At 39.6% G+C, this 14,784-nt stretch overlaps 1 protein-coding gene across 3 annotated transcripts in view; it reads right to left on the bottom strand.

Annotated features, from left to right (window-relative positions):
• The window catches only part of KIF6 (kinesin family member 6), a 430,349-nt gene that overhangs the window by 296,314 nt on the left and 119,251 nt on the right, over positions 1-14,784 (bottom strand). For all 3 annotated transcript variants that reach the window (XM_040249763.1, XM_040249761.1, XM_040249762.1), the window contains exon 6: positions 981-1,110. In XM_040249763.1, coding sequence (XP_040105697.1) covers positions 981-1,110 — 130 coding nt within the window. The remainder of the gene's footprint in view (positions 1-980; positions 1,111-14,784) is intronic.

Genomic DNA, 14,784 nt, shown 5'->3' with positions numbered 1-14,784 from the left:
TATGTCCGATGCAGGATATGGCACGCTTGGGGCTGGTACACGGGGATGACCCAGAGAGATGTTGTGGGGAGGGGGGTGGGAGGGGGGTTCATGTTTGGGAACGCATGTACACCCGTGGTGGATTCATGTCAATGTATGGCAAAACCAATACAGAATTGTAAAGTAAAATAAAAAATAAATTTAAAAAATAAATAAATAAAAAGGAAAGTGCCTGTGGTCACAGGAAGCTGCTCACTGTTTCCACACCACCACCACCCGAATCACCAGTAGTGCTACTTAATTCCTTTCAGTGCAGTGGCGCTGAATGAGACTTTTGTGACCCTCCATCTCCAATCAGTAACTGGTTGAGGCCCATGACCCAGCTGGGTTAATCCTGTCTCCTGCTTATGGTTCCAAGGCAAAATATAGGTGACCAGTAAGGTGCGAATGTCAGATTAGCAATAAATAGCTTTTAGCACAAGTATATCCCCAATATTGCACTGAGGTATACTTCTACCACACACCATGGCAGTGTTCCTGGATCTGCCAGCAAGAGCTGCAAATGCATAGGGCACTTCCTATGTTCCACGTGTTATTCTAAATTCTTCACTAATTCTCTAAATCCATGAAAATCCATGGATAGGTAAACAAATGCTAGTATATGGATGACTAGAGGTTAGGAAGAATAAGCTATGTAATTTTAAGTTGTAAAAATTATGCAAAAATTCCTATAATGAAGACTTCTGATGAGTTGTCATGGGCTGGCTGCAAATCAATTTGTATAAAATCTAAAAATACAAAACTAAAAGAGACTAGACTTTAGTCCCTGCTCATTAACTAGCTAGAAGACCTTGAGAAAGTCTCCTCAGTTCTCTGGTTCTAGGTTCCCTTTTCCTAAAACATAGGATTTGGATGAGATTATTTTTAAAGTCGTTGCTGTCCCCCAGACTCCATTATATCTTACAGAGTGCAAACCCAGCTTGCAGAGAAAAGCTGATTACCTCTGCAATCATTCTGTTGGTGTCGCCCAAGAAAAGCAGATTCAGAGCTTCTTCCTCTGTGGTCGCCTGATGAAGAGATAAGTTTTTCAGGTGGATATTCTGATCAGGGTCCTCCAGGACTGTCACTTTCCTGGGGAAAAAGGAAACAACAGCACAAGGCGCTTTGAGAAGGAAAAGAACTTCAAGTCTTTGTTACAGGTTTCTTTTTTAAAGGTCTTATGTATGATGCCTTGAATTTATAAAATCAAGAAGTACACAAGACACCAGACAGTACTGGATTAGCATCCAATACTGACATTCCCTTGACAGTATTACCAGATAGCTTTGGGACTGAAAAGTACATTACAAGCTCCTAATTCAAAGGCAGCTTTATTGGGAATCATCAGATCCCCAAAGCATCTGAAAATGCATATTCTTATTGAATTTAAAATGCCAGTGGATAACCTTCTAGCTATGTCAGGAAACTTGGCTATGCCTTTTTTTTTTGCCATGTCATAATTCAGTTTCTTACATTAGATGGTACTGATTTTTCTCCTTCTAATTTTTCCCTTTTGTTCAATTTCATATTACTTCAATCTATGCGACATTTCAAACTGGTTAGCTCACCAATTTAAACACGGTGAAAATTGAGGCATTTGTCATCCCTCTGGGAGTTATTCCCTGGTTTTCTTATTGAGGTGAGTTAAAAATTCTCAAGAAGTCTTATAATAAAATCCTAGTTTATAATTATTATTTTTATGTCCATCAGATATGTTTTTTGACCTTTCTTCCTTTACAACATCGCTTTTCCTTCCACTGAATCCTTAGGTTTGGAATTACGCTCATTTATTAAAACTCCTCAAGAGACATTTTGGTGCCAACACTGTCTCCTCCCATGTGAATCTTAACACTGTCTCAAGAGCTGGCTTGTCAAAATGCTCCTGAGTCCTGTTAGGGCTTCTGGCAACTTCTGGAACACAATTTGGCTAAATTCCTAATAGTCTTCTTTCAAAGGCTACAAATTCAAGCAACAGAATTTACTAAAGAGGGTTCCCTTCTACTTCTTGAGTTTTGCCTTCGTGATCACTGTAAAAATTGTTGAGAAAAGGACATCTGTAATTCACAATCGTTGCTGAGTGTGTCTCTCCAGTGTCTGCACTTGCTTACAACAGCAGAACTGATGACAGGAGGCCAGCGTTGGCATCATCCAGCACTCTGCCTCCCTTCAAAGTACGACCAGCAAGTGGACCTGTGTCACTTGCCTACTGCCAAAAACACACTTAGAAAACTTTAAAAGTGAAGAGTTTGCAAAGCCCATGATTTTTCAGCCTTCCCTTTTGTAAGGGGACTATCTGGATTTTCATATGTAATTTGTGGGCACTTAAAATACTAATTGCAGGAAGAAAGTGTAGTTTTTCCAGCCCATCTGTGACCAATATGTCACTAATAATGCAGCTTGTTGCCAAGTTTTGGACTTCTTTTTGTCTCCTTCAATAATACCAATGAGATGGAAAAAAGATCTCTTCCCTTAATGGAAACAAGTGTATTTTATTTATTTTTCAACAAGGCTCATAAGTCAGCTTATTAAAAATGCTTAAGAGTTAAAGAAAAAAGCTTGGAAAATATGAAGGCATTTTTAAACTGAAATAGATGAATTGTGCTCTATTTTTAGGAACCTTCTTTATTCCTTAAGCTTTATTTCCACTGTGATTCTTCTGAAATGCTTGAGAAGGTTTAGTAAATGCAATCCCTAGGGATACAAAAGTCAGAATTTTTCTTAAATCTACAGATTCTACATCTTAAAGGTGAAAGAAGTTAAGTAATATGGGAAGGAAGATAAAAGCATGAAATGAGTGATGAGACAGTACATCAGAAGTAAGAAAAGAAGAGAGTTCTGTCTTTTTTCAACATGAAGAAGAAAACAAATTCTTCAACTCTGAGGCAAAGTCACCTGCGATATATGCTGTAAGACCAAGTCAGATACAAAACCATCCTGTGCAAGATCAGAAAAGGGGGAGATGAGGGAGCAGAAGATGATTCAAAGAGGAGGATGCTCACACTCCCTGGGCACTGAAAGTCTCCTTTAATCCAGTCATTCTCAGCCGGGCTGCATACAGGACCAGTCTTCAGAACATAAACGAAACCACACATCAGCACCAGGTGTCCTCTTTAAAGATTTGGATTTGAATATTCTGCGGTGCGGACTGTGTACCAGAGTCTGTAAAGGCTCCAGGTGATGCTACCGTGCAGCCAAGATTGAGAGTTACTGACTTCACTTTTAATGACCATACAAGGTGGACATATGGGAAGGTTTCTGGTCTCTTTATAGTGACTTTCCACCCAGCTCCACCTAAGCCCAAAGAGGAGAGTCACTCATCTTACTTGTTGAAGTCACTTTGGGTCATATATCTACTAACAGGTGAGGTCCCTGTGAATTTTAAAAAGCTTGTCCTTCCACAGGCAGTTTCCTTTTTCTACCTCCCTGACGATGCCACTGATGGGTGAACTAAGCCACCCATTAACCACAGCAATAACGAATGCTCAACTGGGGATTATGGATCTTCCTGGACATCCACAGGGTTTATATCATGGCTGAGTCAAAAAATCTAAATGTGATGTCATACATAATCTTACCATTACCTCATTGAAATTTTTTTAAAAAATGCAGCAAACCAGCATGTACAGAATTCTAAAAGTGTTTAACCTTTTAGATAACCTGAACGGCTCAATGATTTAGGTTACATTTACAAAGAATAGTTAGAAGCATAATACAGTGAGTATGGACTGTCATCAGCAGCATTTGGCCGAATCACTCAGAGCCTCTGATCGGCAATGTACTGCAGAAGTATTATGCTTCTATATTTACTTCCGGGTGCTCGTCCGGCCATGTCACTTTGATCACAGTTTGCACGTGCTTCAATTTTTCTGCATAGAAATCTCAGTCGTCTTTTGTAACTCATCACCATGTATTTCTCTGACTCTTTTCTGATTCTTCACTTGAGCTTAGCCAAAAGGATGAGAAGCGATTCTTTTCTGGTTCTGTTTCCCTCACTATTTGCTTAGTTTTGCCCACTGAGGTTTTGAAAAGTAAATAAAAAGACAGGTTGGTGTCCAGCTTAGTTTGGCTTCTCTCGGGGTTCTCTCCCTGCTCTGGGCTCATCTGCGGGCACCCTTTAATAAGAAGGCTCAGCCTCTGGCATCTTTCTGGAATCTTCTGTGGTGCAACTCTGTCCAATCAGGGTCTCCCTTGCCAGTTCTTCTCCTCAGATTCTTTCCTGGTTTCTGCCCAATCCCTTGGGCATGAGGCTTTGGACTTTCCCTTATTGCCCTGCCTGCTCTTATTGAAAATTCCTTTTGCACTCACCCTCACAACCCACGTGTCAGCCCCACCCACTCTTACACTTTGCTCAGAGAAGCATGGCCTGAGCCTGTGGGTACTTCTTCTTACCTAAATTGGTTAATCTGGGGGTGAGGATGTTTTAAACTCTGCTGTTGGTGGAGAACTTTTCAAAGTCAGAGGAAATAAGAACCATTAGCAAAAGTTTCTTATTAAGTCGCTTCCTTCCCTGCCCCCCACCCCCAACTCCCCAGCTCTCTCACAAATCAATAGCTATTTCCTGAATCCTTAGTCCACTACTCCGTTCTGGCTATAATTTTCATAGCTTGAAAGAGGGCTTTATTGGAGTTTCTTAAATAAACATCTTAATTCCAAGATGGAAACCCCCCAAACTATTTATTTGATTCTCTTTGAAAGGGCCTGTGAATAGTTTTCTCTACAAAATGTTTCTAAAATGTTTAGATTTTGAGCAAGAAGTCACCGATAGCCTTAACTTGGACCCCTAAGTGGAAAAGTTCTGCTAAGTACACTCAGCCTGTTTAATGATGGGGAAGAAGCAAGTTTTGTGTTTTCTCTGTAAACAGAGAATCTTTTCCATTTGGCTAAGTAGTTGGAATTTTTAGGCTTTCTAACTGACTGGAAGACATATAAGGAGCAATGGCCAAGCTCTTGTTCCCAATAATGGAAGCCATCAATGGGAGAACCCTCTCCACTCTCCATCCCACCTCCACGACATTCCAGTACCACCAACTCGCTGAACAGGGACTTTCCAGGAGTTGTTACAATGAATCTGGTTTCTCACTTTCATGTGATAGACAAATATGCTATGGTGATTTCTTTCTTTTTTTTTTTTTACTTGCAGGGGCCCCACGTATTGGTACAGGCCATGCGCTGTACAATGGCACCATGTTCAAGAAGCTGCAATCCACATCACGTGCCTGCAGGTTTATTATGACATGTCCTGGCCGGGGGCAGTTGTCTTCTAACAAAAGCAGCATATTGCAACAGTTTTCCAAAAGATGGCAAGGGTGCCTTTTCATAATCGCATGAAGGTGCCATACAGACAAGAGGTAGTCTAGTCACCGTGACTTTGAACAGTATCAATATCAAGAGCAGGTGGGCCTCACAAAAATGGGAGGGTATCCATGAGGCCCTTCTAAATAACTGAAAGTATCTCACAGGTTGTAAGCACAGCCCTGCTATTCATTTCAGTAAAGAGAAAATTCTATAGTTTAGTGTTTTTCAACCTCCTTCCCTCTCACCCCACCCAACCCATTTTCAGAAGCTCTCTACAGGCAAGATTTGGGGGAAGGGAGGATATAAATTTTTAGGAGAAGTATGTAAGAGGAGCCCTCCTTCCTGCATTTAAACAATTTCAAAGGTAGACTTTCTTCAGATTGACTAAAAAATCTCAAATATTTCTTCTGTTATAAAATATAAATAATTGAAACATATCACATAAGAAAGTTTTATGAATGTGCAATAAATTTTTCTGTTGGTCTTAATTTAGATAGATTGGGCTAAAAGGATACTTTCTCTATTTAACCACTATTAAGATATTTTGAAAACTCTTAACATCTTGAAAAAGATATCTTTTCTTTCTCATTTTATCTAATATTATACTTTCTTACTGATAAGGAAAGTATAGCCAATCACAGAACACTTTAGGTTGAGTTATTTATTTTAGCCTATAAAGACACCAGGTTCTCAACCAAATATTTAAGGAAGATGTTAAACCAACTATCTACAATTTTGTTCAAAAGAGAGAAGCAGAGGAAATGCCTCCTAACTCATACTATGAGGCCAGCATTACACTTATACCAAAACCAGACAAAGACATAATGAGAAAAGAAAACTCTAGACCATATCTCTCAAGAATATAGATGTAAAAATCCTCAATAAAGTATTAGCTAATCAAATCCAACAATGTATAAAAAAATTATACACCATGACTAAGTGGGATTATCTCAGATATATAAGGTTGGTTCAACATTCAAATATCAGTCAATATAATCCATCATATCAATGAACTGAAAAAGAAAATCACACATAATCATATTAATAGATGCTGAACAAACATTTGAAAAATTCAACACCCATTCATGATAAAAACTCTCAGAAAACTAGGAATAGAGAGGATCCTTCTCAACTTGATAAAGATAATCTACAAAAAAAACCTACAGCTAACATCATAGTTAATGGTGAGAAACTCAAAGCTTTCCTAGGAATATCAGGTACAAGGTTAGGCTATCCTCTCTCATCATTCCTTTACAACATTATACTGGAAGTCCTTGTTGGTGCAATAATTTAAGAAAAGAAAATAAAAGCTATACAGATTGGGGGAAAAAAAAAACATAAAGATGTCTTTGCTCACAGATGACATGCAGAAAACCTGAAAGAACTGATTAAAAAAACTCCTGAAACTACTAAGTGATTATAACAACACTGCAGGATACAAAGTTAATATGCAAAAATCAACTTTTTTCCTGTATAACAGCAATTAACAAGTGGAATTTGAAATTAAAAACACAAAGCCATTTACCCTGGCACTTAAAAAATGAAATATTTAGATATAAATCTAACAAAATATGCCCACCATTTATAGGAGAAAAATTACAAGATTCTAATGAGAGAAATTAGAAAACTAAATAAATGCAAGGTTTTCCATGTTCATGGATAGGAAGACTCAGTCCCGTCCAGATGTGACTTCTTTCCAACTTGATATACATATGCAATGAAACCCCAATAATCCCAGCACATTATTTTGTGGCTATTAAAATGATTCTGATGTTTATATGGAGAGGCAAAAGACCCAGAATAGCAAAAACAAAATTTATTGAGAAGAACAAAGTTGGAGGACCAAGACTACCCAACTTCAAGACTTACTATAAAGCTATAGTAATCAAGAGAGTGTAGTACTGATGAAACCATATATAAATTGATCAGTGAAATGGAACACAGAATTCAGAAACAGACTTATGTAACTACAGTCAGCTGATCTTTCACAAAGATATCAAGGCAATATAATGGCACAAAGACAGTCTCTTCAAAATGTGGTTCTAGAACAACTGGACCTCCACACACAAAGAAATGAATCCAGACACAGACTTTATACCACTCATAAAAATTAACTCAAAATGAATTACAGGCCTAAATGTAAAATGCAAAACTATAAAACTCCTAGAAGGTAACATAGAAGAAAATCCAGATGGCCTTGGGTATGGTGACATCTTTTTGGATACAACACTAAAGATATGATCCTTGAAGGAAATAACCGATCATCATTAAAATTAAAAACTTATGTTCTGCAAAAGACAATGTCTGAAGATGTAGAAAATAAGCCACAGACTGGAAGAAAACATTTGCAAAAGATACATCTGGTAAAGGACTGGTATCCAAACTATACAAAGAACACTTAAAGCTCAACAATAAGGAAACAACCCAATTTAAAAATGGGCCAAAAACCTTAACAGACACCTCACCAAAGAAGATATACAGATGGCAAATAAGCATATGAAAAGATGTTCCACGTCACATGTCATCAGGAAAATGGAAATGTAAAAAATAATGAGATATCAGTACACACCTATTAAAATGGCCAAAACCCGGGACACTAACGGCATCACACGCTGGGATGTAAAGCAACAAGAATGCTCATCTATTGTTGGTGGAAACGCAAAAATGGTACAGCCATTTTGGTAGTTTCTCCAAAAAACTAAACTATTCCTATCAACCCCAAACTTAGAAGCAACCAAGATGCCCTTCACCTAATGGATAAACTTTGGTACAAACAAACAATGTAATGCTATTCAGTGCTAAAAAGAAATGAACTATCAAGACATGAAAAAACATGAAGGACCCTTAAGTGCATATTACTAAGGGAAAGAAATGAGTCTGAAAGAGCTATATACTGTATGATTCCAGCTATGTGACATTTTGGGAAAGGCAAAACTGAGATAATAAAAAGATCAGTGGTTGCCAGGGGTGGAGGTATGGGGTAGTGATGGCTAGGCAGGGTGCAGAGGATTCAAAGTCAGTGAAAACACTATGTGTTATCATGATGGGTGCTTGTCATTATAAATTTGTCCAAACTTGTGGAATGTTCAACACCAAGAGTGAAAACCTATGACAAATTACGGACTCTGGGTTATTTTGATGTGTCAGTGTATGTCCATTCTTGGTAACAAGCATGCCATTTTGGTGAGTGATGCTGGTAATGGGACAGGCCATGCATGTGTGTGAGGAGGAGACACAAGGGGCATCTCTGTACCTTCCTCTCAGTTTTGTTGTGAACCTAAAACTAAATACTTTATCAAGGAAAAAAAAAAAGGTCCAAACTGAAAGCTGAAAAACATTTTTTTTTTAAACTGAAGTATAGTGGATTTACAGTAGTATACTAGTTTCAGGCATACTACAGGCGATTCATTATTTTTACAGTTTTACTCCATTTAAAGTTATTGCACAATGTTGGCTATATTCCCTGTGCTGTACAATATACCCTGTAGCTATTTTTTTTTTTGGACATAGTAGTTTGTACCTCTTAATCCCCAAAGCTGCAAACCATCCTGAGTTACTGTTGTGATGAACTCTTGTCTTGATATCCACATTAACTTCTTTCTTTTCAGTTGGTAAACATCCTTTCCTTAATACTATCATTATTATTTCTAGTGATAATATGATCAGACTTGAACTCTGGTCTTTTGATTTCCCAAAGAACTTAATCAACCACTTAAGCTAACTGTACTACCACAAGTCTGGCATTGCAGAGGTGCCAGCAACCTGGATATGATTTATCCCCTGTCTGAAGAGGAACAAAATTGAAATGAGTCATTTAATGTATGTCAGTCCCCTACACAGGAACAAATTCTGTTCTAAGAGTATGTCTGTAAGTCCAAAAAAATTAGCCGAGGTACCCAACTAACACGGTCAGCTATATAGTACTGTGTAATAGGTTTATAATACTCTTCACACAAATAGTACCTAAAAAGCAAAAACAAAAAATAAAGAGAACACTTCAAATCTTACAATACAGTACTTTGAAAAGAACAGTGGTATAGTGCAATGGCTGGCATCCAGGGGCTGGCATCGAGTGAACAGGCAAGAAGAGCTACCGACTGGAGGAGGCAGAGGAGGTGTGAGATGGTGGCGCTGAAGGATCGTCACCAGCAGGAGATGGAGGGCGAGCTGCAATGTCAGTCATGCCTGATGCTGATGGCACAGGTTCTGGTTCCTCACTGGATTCAACTCTATCTACTCTCTTGAAAAAACAACCCGGTGATGTCTGGGTGCGTGCATGCCAAATCGCTTCAGTCGTGTCTGACTCTTTGCAACCCTATGGCCTGTAGCCCGCCAGTAGTAGCTGTTTTTTCCTTGTCACAGACGTCATGGTGGCACTAGACTGCATTCTGAACGGCTGCTGCAGCGTTCGTGTACCATTCATGTTCAGGCCTTGGGCCTCGAAAACTAACAGAGCCCCTCAAATAAAGAAAACCCCTGGCATTTCCTGCATCGTTAATCTCTTCGGTTCTTCAGTTACTTCTTCCTCTTGTCCCTCTTTGTCCTTTCTCTGGGCCTCCAATCCCATCAGGTCTTCATGAGTAAGCTCCTCATGTTGCACAGCAAGGAGTTCAGTGAAGTTGTCCTCTTGCAGATCTAGCTTCAGCTTCTCGCTGAGGGTCACTAAGTTGCTGAAGACGTTTTTGGACTTCTCATCCACCTTCTCAAATCCATGCAAACTGTGAGCAAACTGCAGGCAAAGGTTCTTCCAAACCCCATTCATGGTGAGGGTCCTAACCTCAGGTCAAGCAAAGTCAATATTTTTTGTGGCCTTGTAGATGTTATAGTCTTTCCAAAATTGTTGTGAGGTTGTCCCTGATTCATCACTCGCCTTTACTGTCTGACGACAAGTGTGACATGAATAATATTTCCTGAAAGTCACTATAGCTTCATCCAACTATAGTTGGATGAGTGATGTAGTATTTTTTGGCAGATGTACTACTTAGACCTTGGGATGAAAGTCATCCATGGATGGGGATACCCCAAACATTGTCAAGTGGCAAAAGAATGTTGAGTGGGGTGTCCTTCTCCAAGCAATATTTCTCTACCTCCAGGATAAAGTGGTGGAAAAAACCCATCCTGGAAAATGGCCTGTATAACGCAGGCTTTGGAGTTAACAGGAAGAGACTTGTGCAGCTATGTTTTTCGGGCTCTTGTGTTTTCTGATCAGTAAACTAAGAGTGACTTCAGTTTCATATTGCTGGAAGCATTGCCACCAAACAACAGAGCTAGTCTATCCTTTGCTGCTTTATAGCCTGGCATCAAGTTTTCCTCCTTACTGATGTAACTTCAGTCTGGCATCCTCTTCCAATACAGTCCTGTCTCATTCACATTAAAAACCTGCTCTGGTAAATACATACCTTCATCAAAAATTTCTCAAAGCATTACAGGAAATTCCCAGGTAGCTATTGTATAGGCACTCATCATCTTGCCACTTACTTTTACATTAAAAATGTTGACTATAGCCTTGAATGGATGAAACCAGCCATGGCTGGCTTTAAAAGATGCACCCTCTGATTCTTTGCCATGTTTCTTCTTCAGTTCAGTTCAGTTCAGTCGCTCAATCATGTCTGACTCTTTGCGACCCCAAAGACTGCAGCATGCTAGGCTTCCCCCGTCCATCATCAACTCCTGGAGTTTACTCAAACTCATGTCCATAGAGTCAGTGATGCCATCCAACCATCTCATTCTCTATCATCCCCTTCTCCTCCTGCCCTCAACCTTTCCCAGCTTCAGGGTCTTTTCAAATGAGTGTGTTCTTTACATCAGGTGGCCAGTATTGGAGTTTCAGCTTAAGCATCAGTCCTTCCAATGAACACCCAGGACTGATTTCCTTTAGGATGGACTGGTTGGATCTCCTTGCTGTCCAAGGGACTCTCAAGAGTCTTCTCCAACACCACAGTTCAAAAGCATTAATTCTTTGGTGCTCAGCTTTCTTTATAGTCCAACTCTCACATCCATACATGACCACTGGAAAAATCATAGCCTTGATAGACAGACCTTTGTTGGCAAAGTGATGTCTCTGCTTTTTAATATGCTGTCTAGGTTTGTCACAGCTTTTCTGTTAAGGAGCAAGCATCTTTTAATTTCATGGCTGCAGTCACGATCTGCAGTGATTTTGGAGAGCCACCCCCCCCCCAAAGTTTCTCCTTCAAGTCTTCATAAAGGCTTTTAGCTTCCTCTTGAATCAGCATTAAGCTGAGCGGGATTCAAAGCTGGTGCTGATCTTACATTCTACACACTGAGAAGTTTTTCGATCTTCTCTATAACTTTTCCATGCTTCTTCTTCGATATTATTGTCAACATAATTGGCATGGCAGACTTCACATGTTCCATGATCTTGTCTGTGTTCTTTATAGTCATGCCAACTGTTGAATAATTCATATTACAGGAACAAGCAATGTCTACCATCTTTTCACCTCACTCTACTCTCTCAATTATTTATCATTTCCATTGTTATCGCTTGACATCTCTTAGTGGTACCCGCTACATCACCACTGCTTTTACACTTGTTTCTGAACACCTTGGGGCTGAAATAAAGATACTAAACTACTGTACTCTATACCTGTGGTGTGTGTGCTCAGTTGCTCAGTTGTGTCCAACTCTTTTTCGACCCCATGTATTGTAGCCTGCCAGGGCTCCTCTGTCCATGGAATTTTCCAGGCAACAATACAGGAGCAGGTTGCCATTTCCTTTTCCAGGGGATCTTCCCAACCCAGGAATCGGACCTGCATTCAAATCTGCATTGGCAGGTAGATTCTGTACCACGGCGCCATCTGGGAAGCCCACTCTATATAGTACTGTACACAAAAGTACAGCTGCTTGTAGAGGAAGCATACACGTGGCAATGCATGCCAGACTTGTGAACTTATGTGACTGGACGTGCAAATGAATGTGCTAAGTCACTTCAGTCAAGTCCGACTCTGTGCGACCCCACAGACAGCAGCCCATGAGGCTCCGCTGTCCCCGGGATGCTCCAGGCAAGAACACTGGAGTGGGTTGCCATTTCCTTCTCCAACGCGTGAAAGTGAAAACTGAAAGTGAAGTCGCTCAGTCGTGTCTGACTCTTAGCGACCCCATGGACTGCAGCCCACCAGGCTCCTCTGTCCATGGGATTTTCCAAGCAAGAGTGCTGGAGTGGGGTGCCATTGCCTTCTCCGGCAAATGAATGTTAGCATTGTTAAAAGTTTACAACGTGAAAGCTTGAACGTAGGGGACTTACTGTAATGTGTCCTACATTAACGCAAGAATGCCTGGTGTCAGTGTGGCAACAACTCTCAAGAACCTTCTGCTTCTTGCTGTGCTTAGGCTCCCGTATGCAAAGAAAACAAGTATCATCGAAACAACTCAAGAAATAGACCTGCTGGCTACTGCTATTGAGATGCAAAACCAAAATGAGAATTATCCACGGTAGGCAAAAACAGAACCAGATTAGGTACAATTAATGTGTAGGAGAACCAATACCTTTCTCACCAATGGTTATATTTATTAACTTATTGGCTATTGTCATTTAATTATTTCACTAAGATTTAGCATGTATATGAAACATTCTTTCTTTTTTCTCAAAATTGTATCCAAATATGATAACAATTTAGATTGCTAATAACTTAATCAGATCATCTTTCTATATTATCTTAGATTAACCAAACTTCTCCCACCCAAACAATATCACATCGTAACAACTGACAGACAGAATGGCTCCCAAATGTAACATAGGTAAGCAGGACTTACAACAGACTCATCTATCGCCTACAGCAACCACCATTTGCATGATTTTCCGGAAGTAAATATTTAACAACAAAAAAACTACACTTGTTACCTTCCCTTTAACACTAATACCCTTTGCTAATTTCCAACTACATTCAGCTGCCACATTCCTTTTATTAATGATCCAGGCTCACAAAAAATTCATCATTGAATGAAATGTCTTGTTTGGCTTAAATCCATATGGTAGTTACAAAGCCATACACTAAAATGTATCTTCTTCAGTGCTACTAACATTTTTTTTCCCAAGGAAAATCATTTTCCCCCCATTTTCACCAATACTTGCTTTCTAGTTCAGAGTTTATGGCTTCAGTATCACAAATTATGTGCTCAAGTTTTCCACATTTGGGGAAATTACAGAAATAAATAGAACTAGAGGCAATGGATTTGCAATTTTGGGAAAACATAGCATTTCCTCTGCCAGGCAAATAGCTTTATACACCTCTAAGTTTACTCTATGGCATTTTACAAGTTCTGAGTTTATTTACTTTCATTACTTTCATTTTAGTATAAACTTTATTATATTTCCAAGTATAAAGGTAATACATGCTTCTTGTAAAAAAGTCTGAAAATTTTAAAAGTAGAAAGAATTTTAACAGAGTCCCATCACAAGGACAATTTCAACTACAAATTGATACTTGCCATCTACTTCTACAATGATTAAATCATGAGCTGCTGTAGCTGCTGACCTTCAACACTGCCCCCCGAAAAGAGTTCAGGGTGGAGAGCAGAAATGAGGGAAAAACTGGCAGGACAGGTCTTCAGGCTGATATTTTCAGGAGCTGATTTTACGATCCCAATTTTTGTATCTCCTCATATCTAGGAAAGCACCAAAATCCTACATGGTGACGAGTGTTCCTCGTGACTAGCAAAAGCATCACAAGACTAGGAGCAAACTTCTGGGAAAAATAGGTGCTTGATTGTATGTATTCCCCCTTCACCAAAATCACTCACATACTGATCGTTCACCACCATGCCCCCGACTCCCGCCTCTTTGGAGCAGCTTCTCAGAGCTATCTGAGGTTCTGTCTCCCAGACTGCTGCCCTCATTTTGCCCCAAATAAAACTTAACTCACAACTCTCACATTGTGCATTTTCTTAAGTTGACAACAATGATACATATATTGATATGATTCCTTAATTTTCTTATGAATATTTTGAAGACTTGTGGTAAAATTTTAAATGTATACATGTTGTTATACTGCTTAATATTAATGATGCTATTTTCCTTTAACTATTTTTGGATACAAGTGCAAGGAAAGGAATGGGAGGTCTCCATGGCTGGATTTTCCTCTAAATAACTAAGGGTGGCTCACAGTGCAGGTTGCCTGTATGGGGTCTGATGTCCCTTTCACCCTATTAGGCTCTGATTTTGTTCAGGGAATTATTTTAAAGTACTAGTTTTTCCCTGACTCCCTTGCAACCACAGCTGGCCATGTGACATGATTCCGGTCAGTGATAAGTAAGTGAAAATCAATGGGTAGACCTTCTGGGAAGACTATTAAAGGGGCAGCCTCAACCAATGATTTTTTTTTTTTTTTTCCTTTTCTCTTCCAGGAATGTGGGCATGGTGTGGAAGGTAACTCAGGCATTTTGCAGACTGAAGTCACCTGCTGAGATGGCTCAGCAGAAAGACACAAGGAAGCCCCTAAGGCCTCCTGAAGCTTC

The sequence above is a fragment of the Oryx dammah genome, unplaced genomic scaffold, assembly GCF_014754425.2.
Source record: "Oryx dammah isolate SB20612 unplaced genomic scaffold, SCBI_Odam_1.1 HiC_scaffold_11, whole genome shotgun sequence".
Lineage (NCBI taxonomy): Eukaryota > Metazoa > Chordata > Mammalia > Artiodactyla > Bovidae > Oryx > Oryx dammah.
The sequence above is the reverse complement of the archived record's forward strand: the minus strand, read 5'-3'. Positions and strand labels throughout refer to the sequence as shown.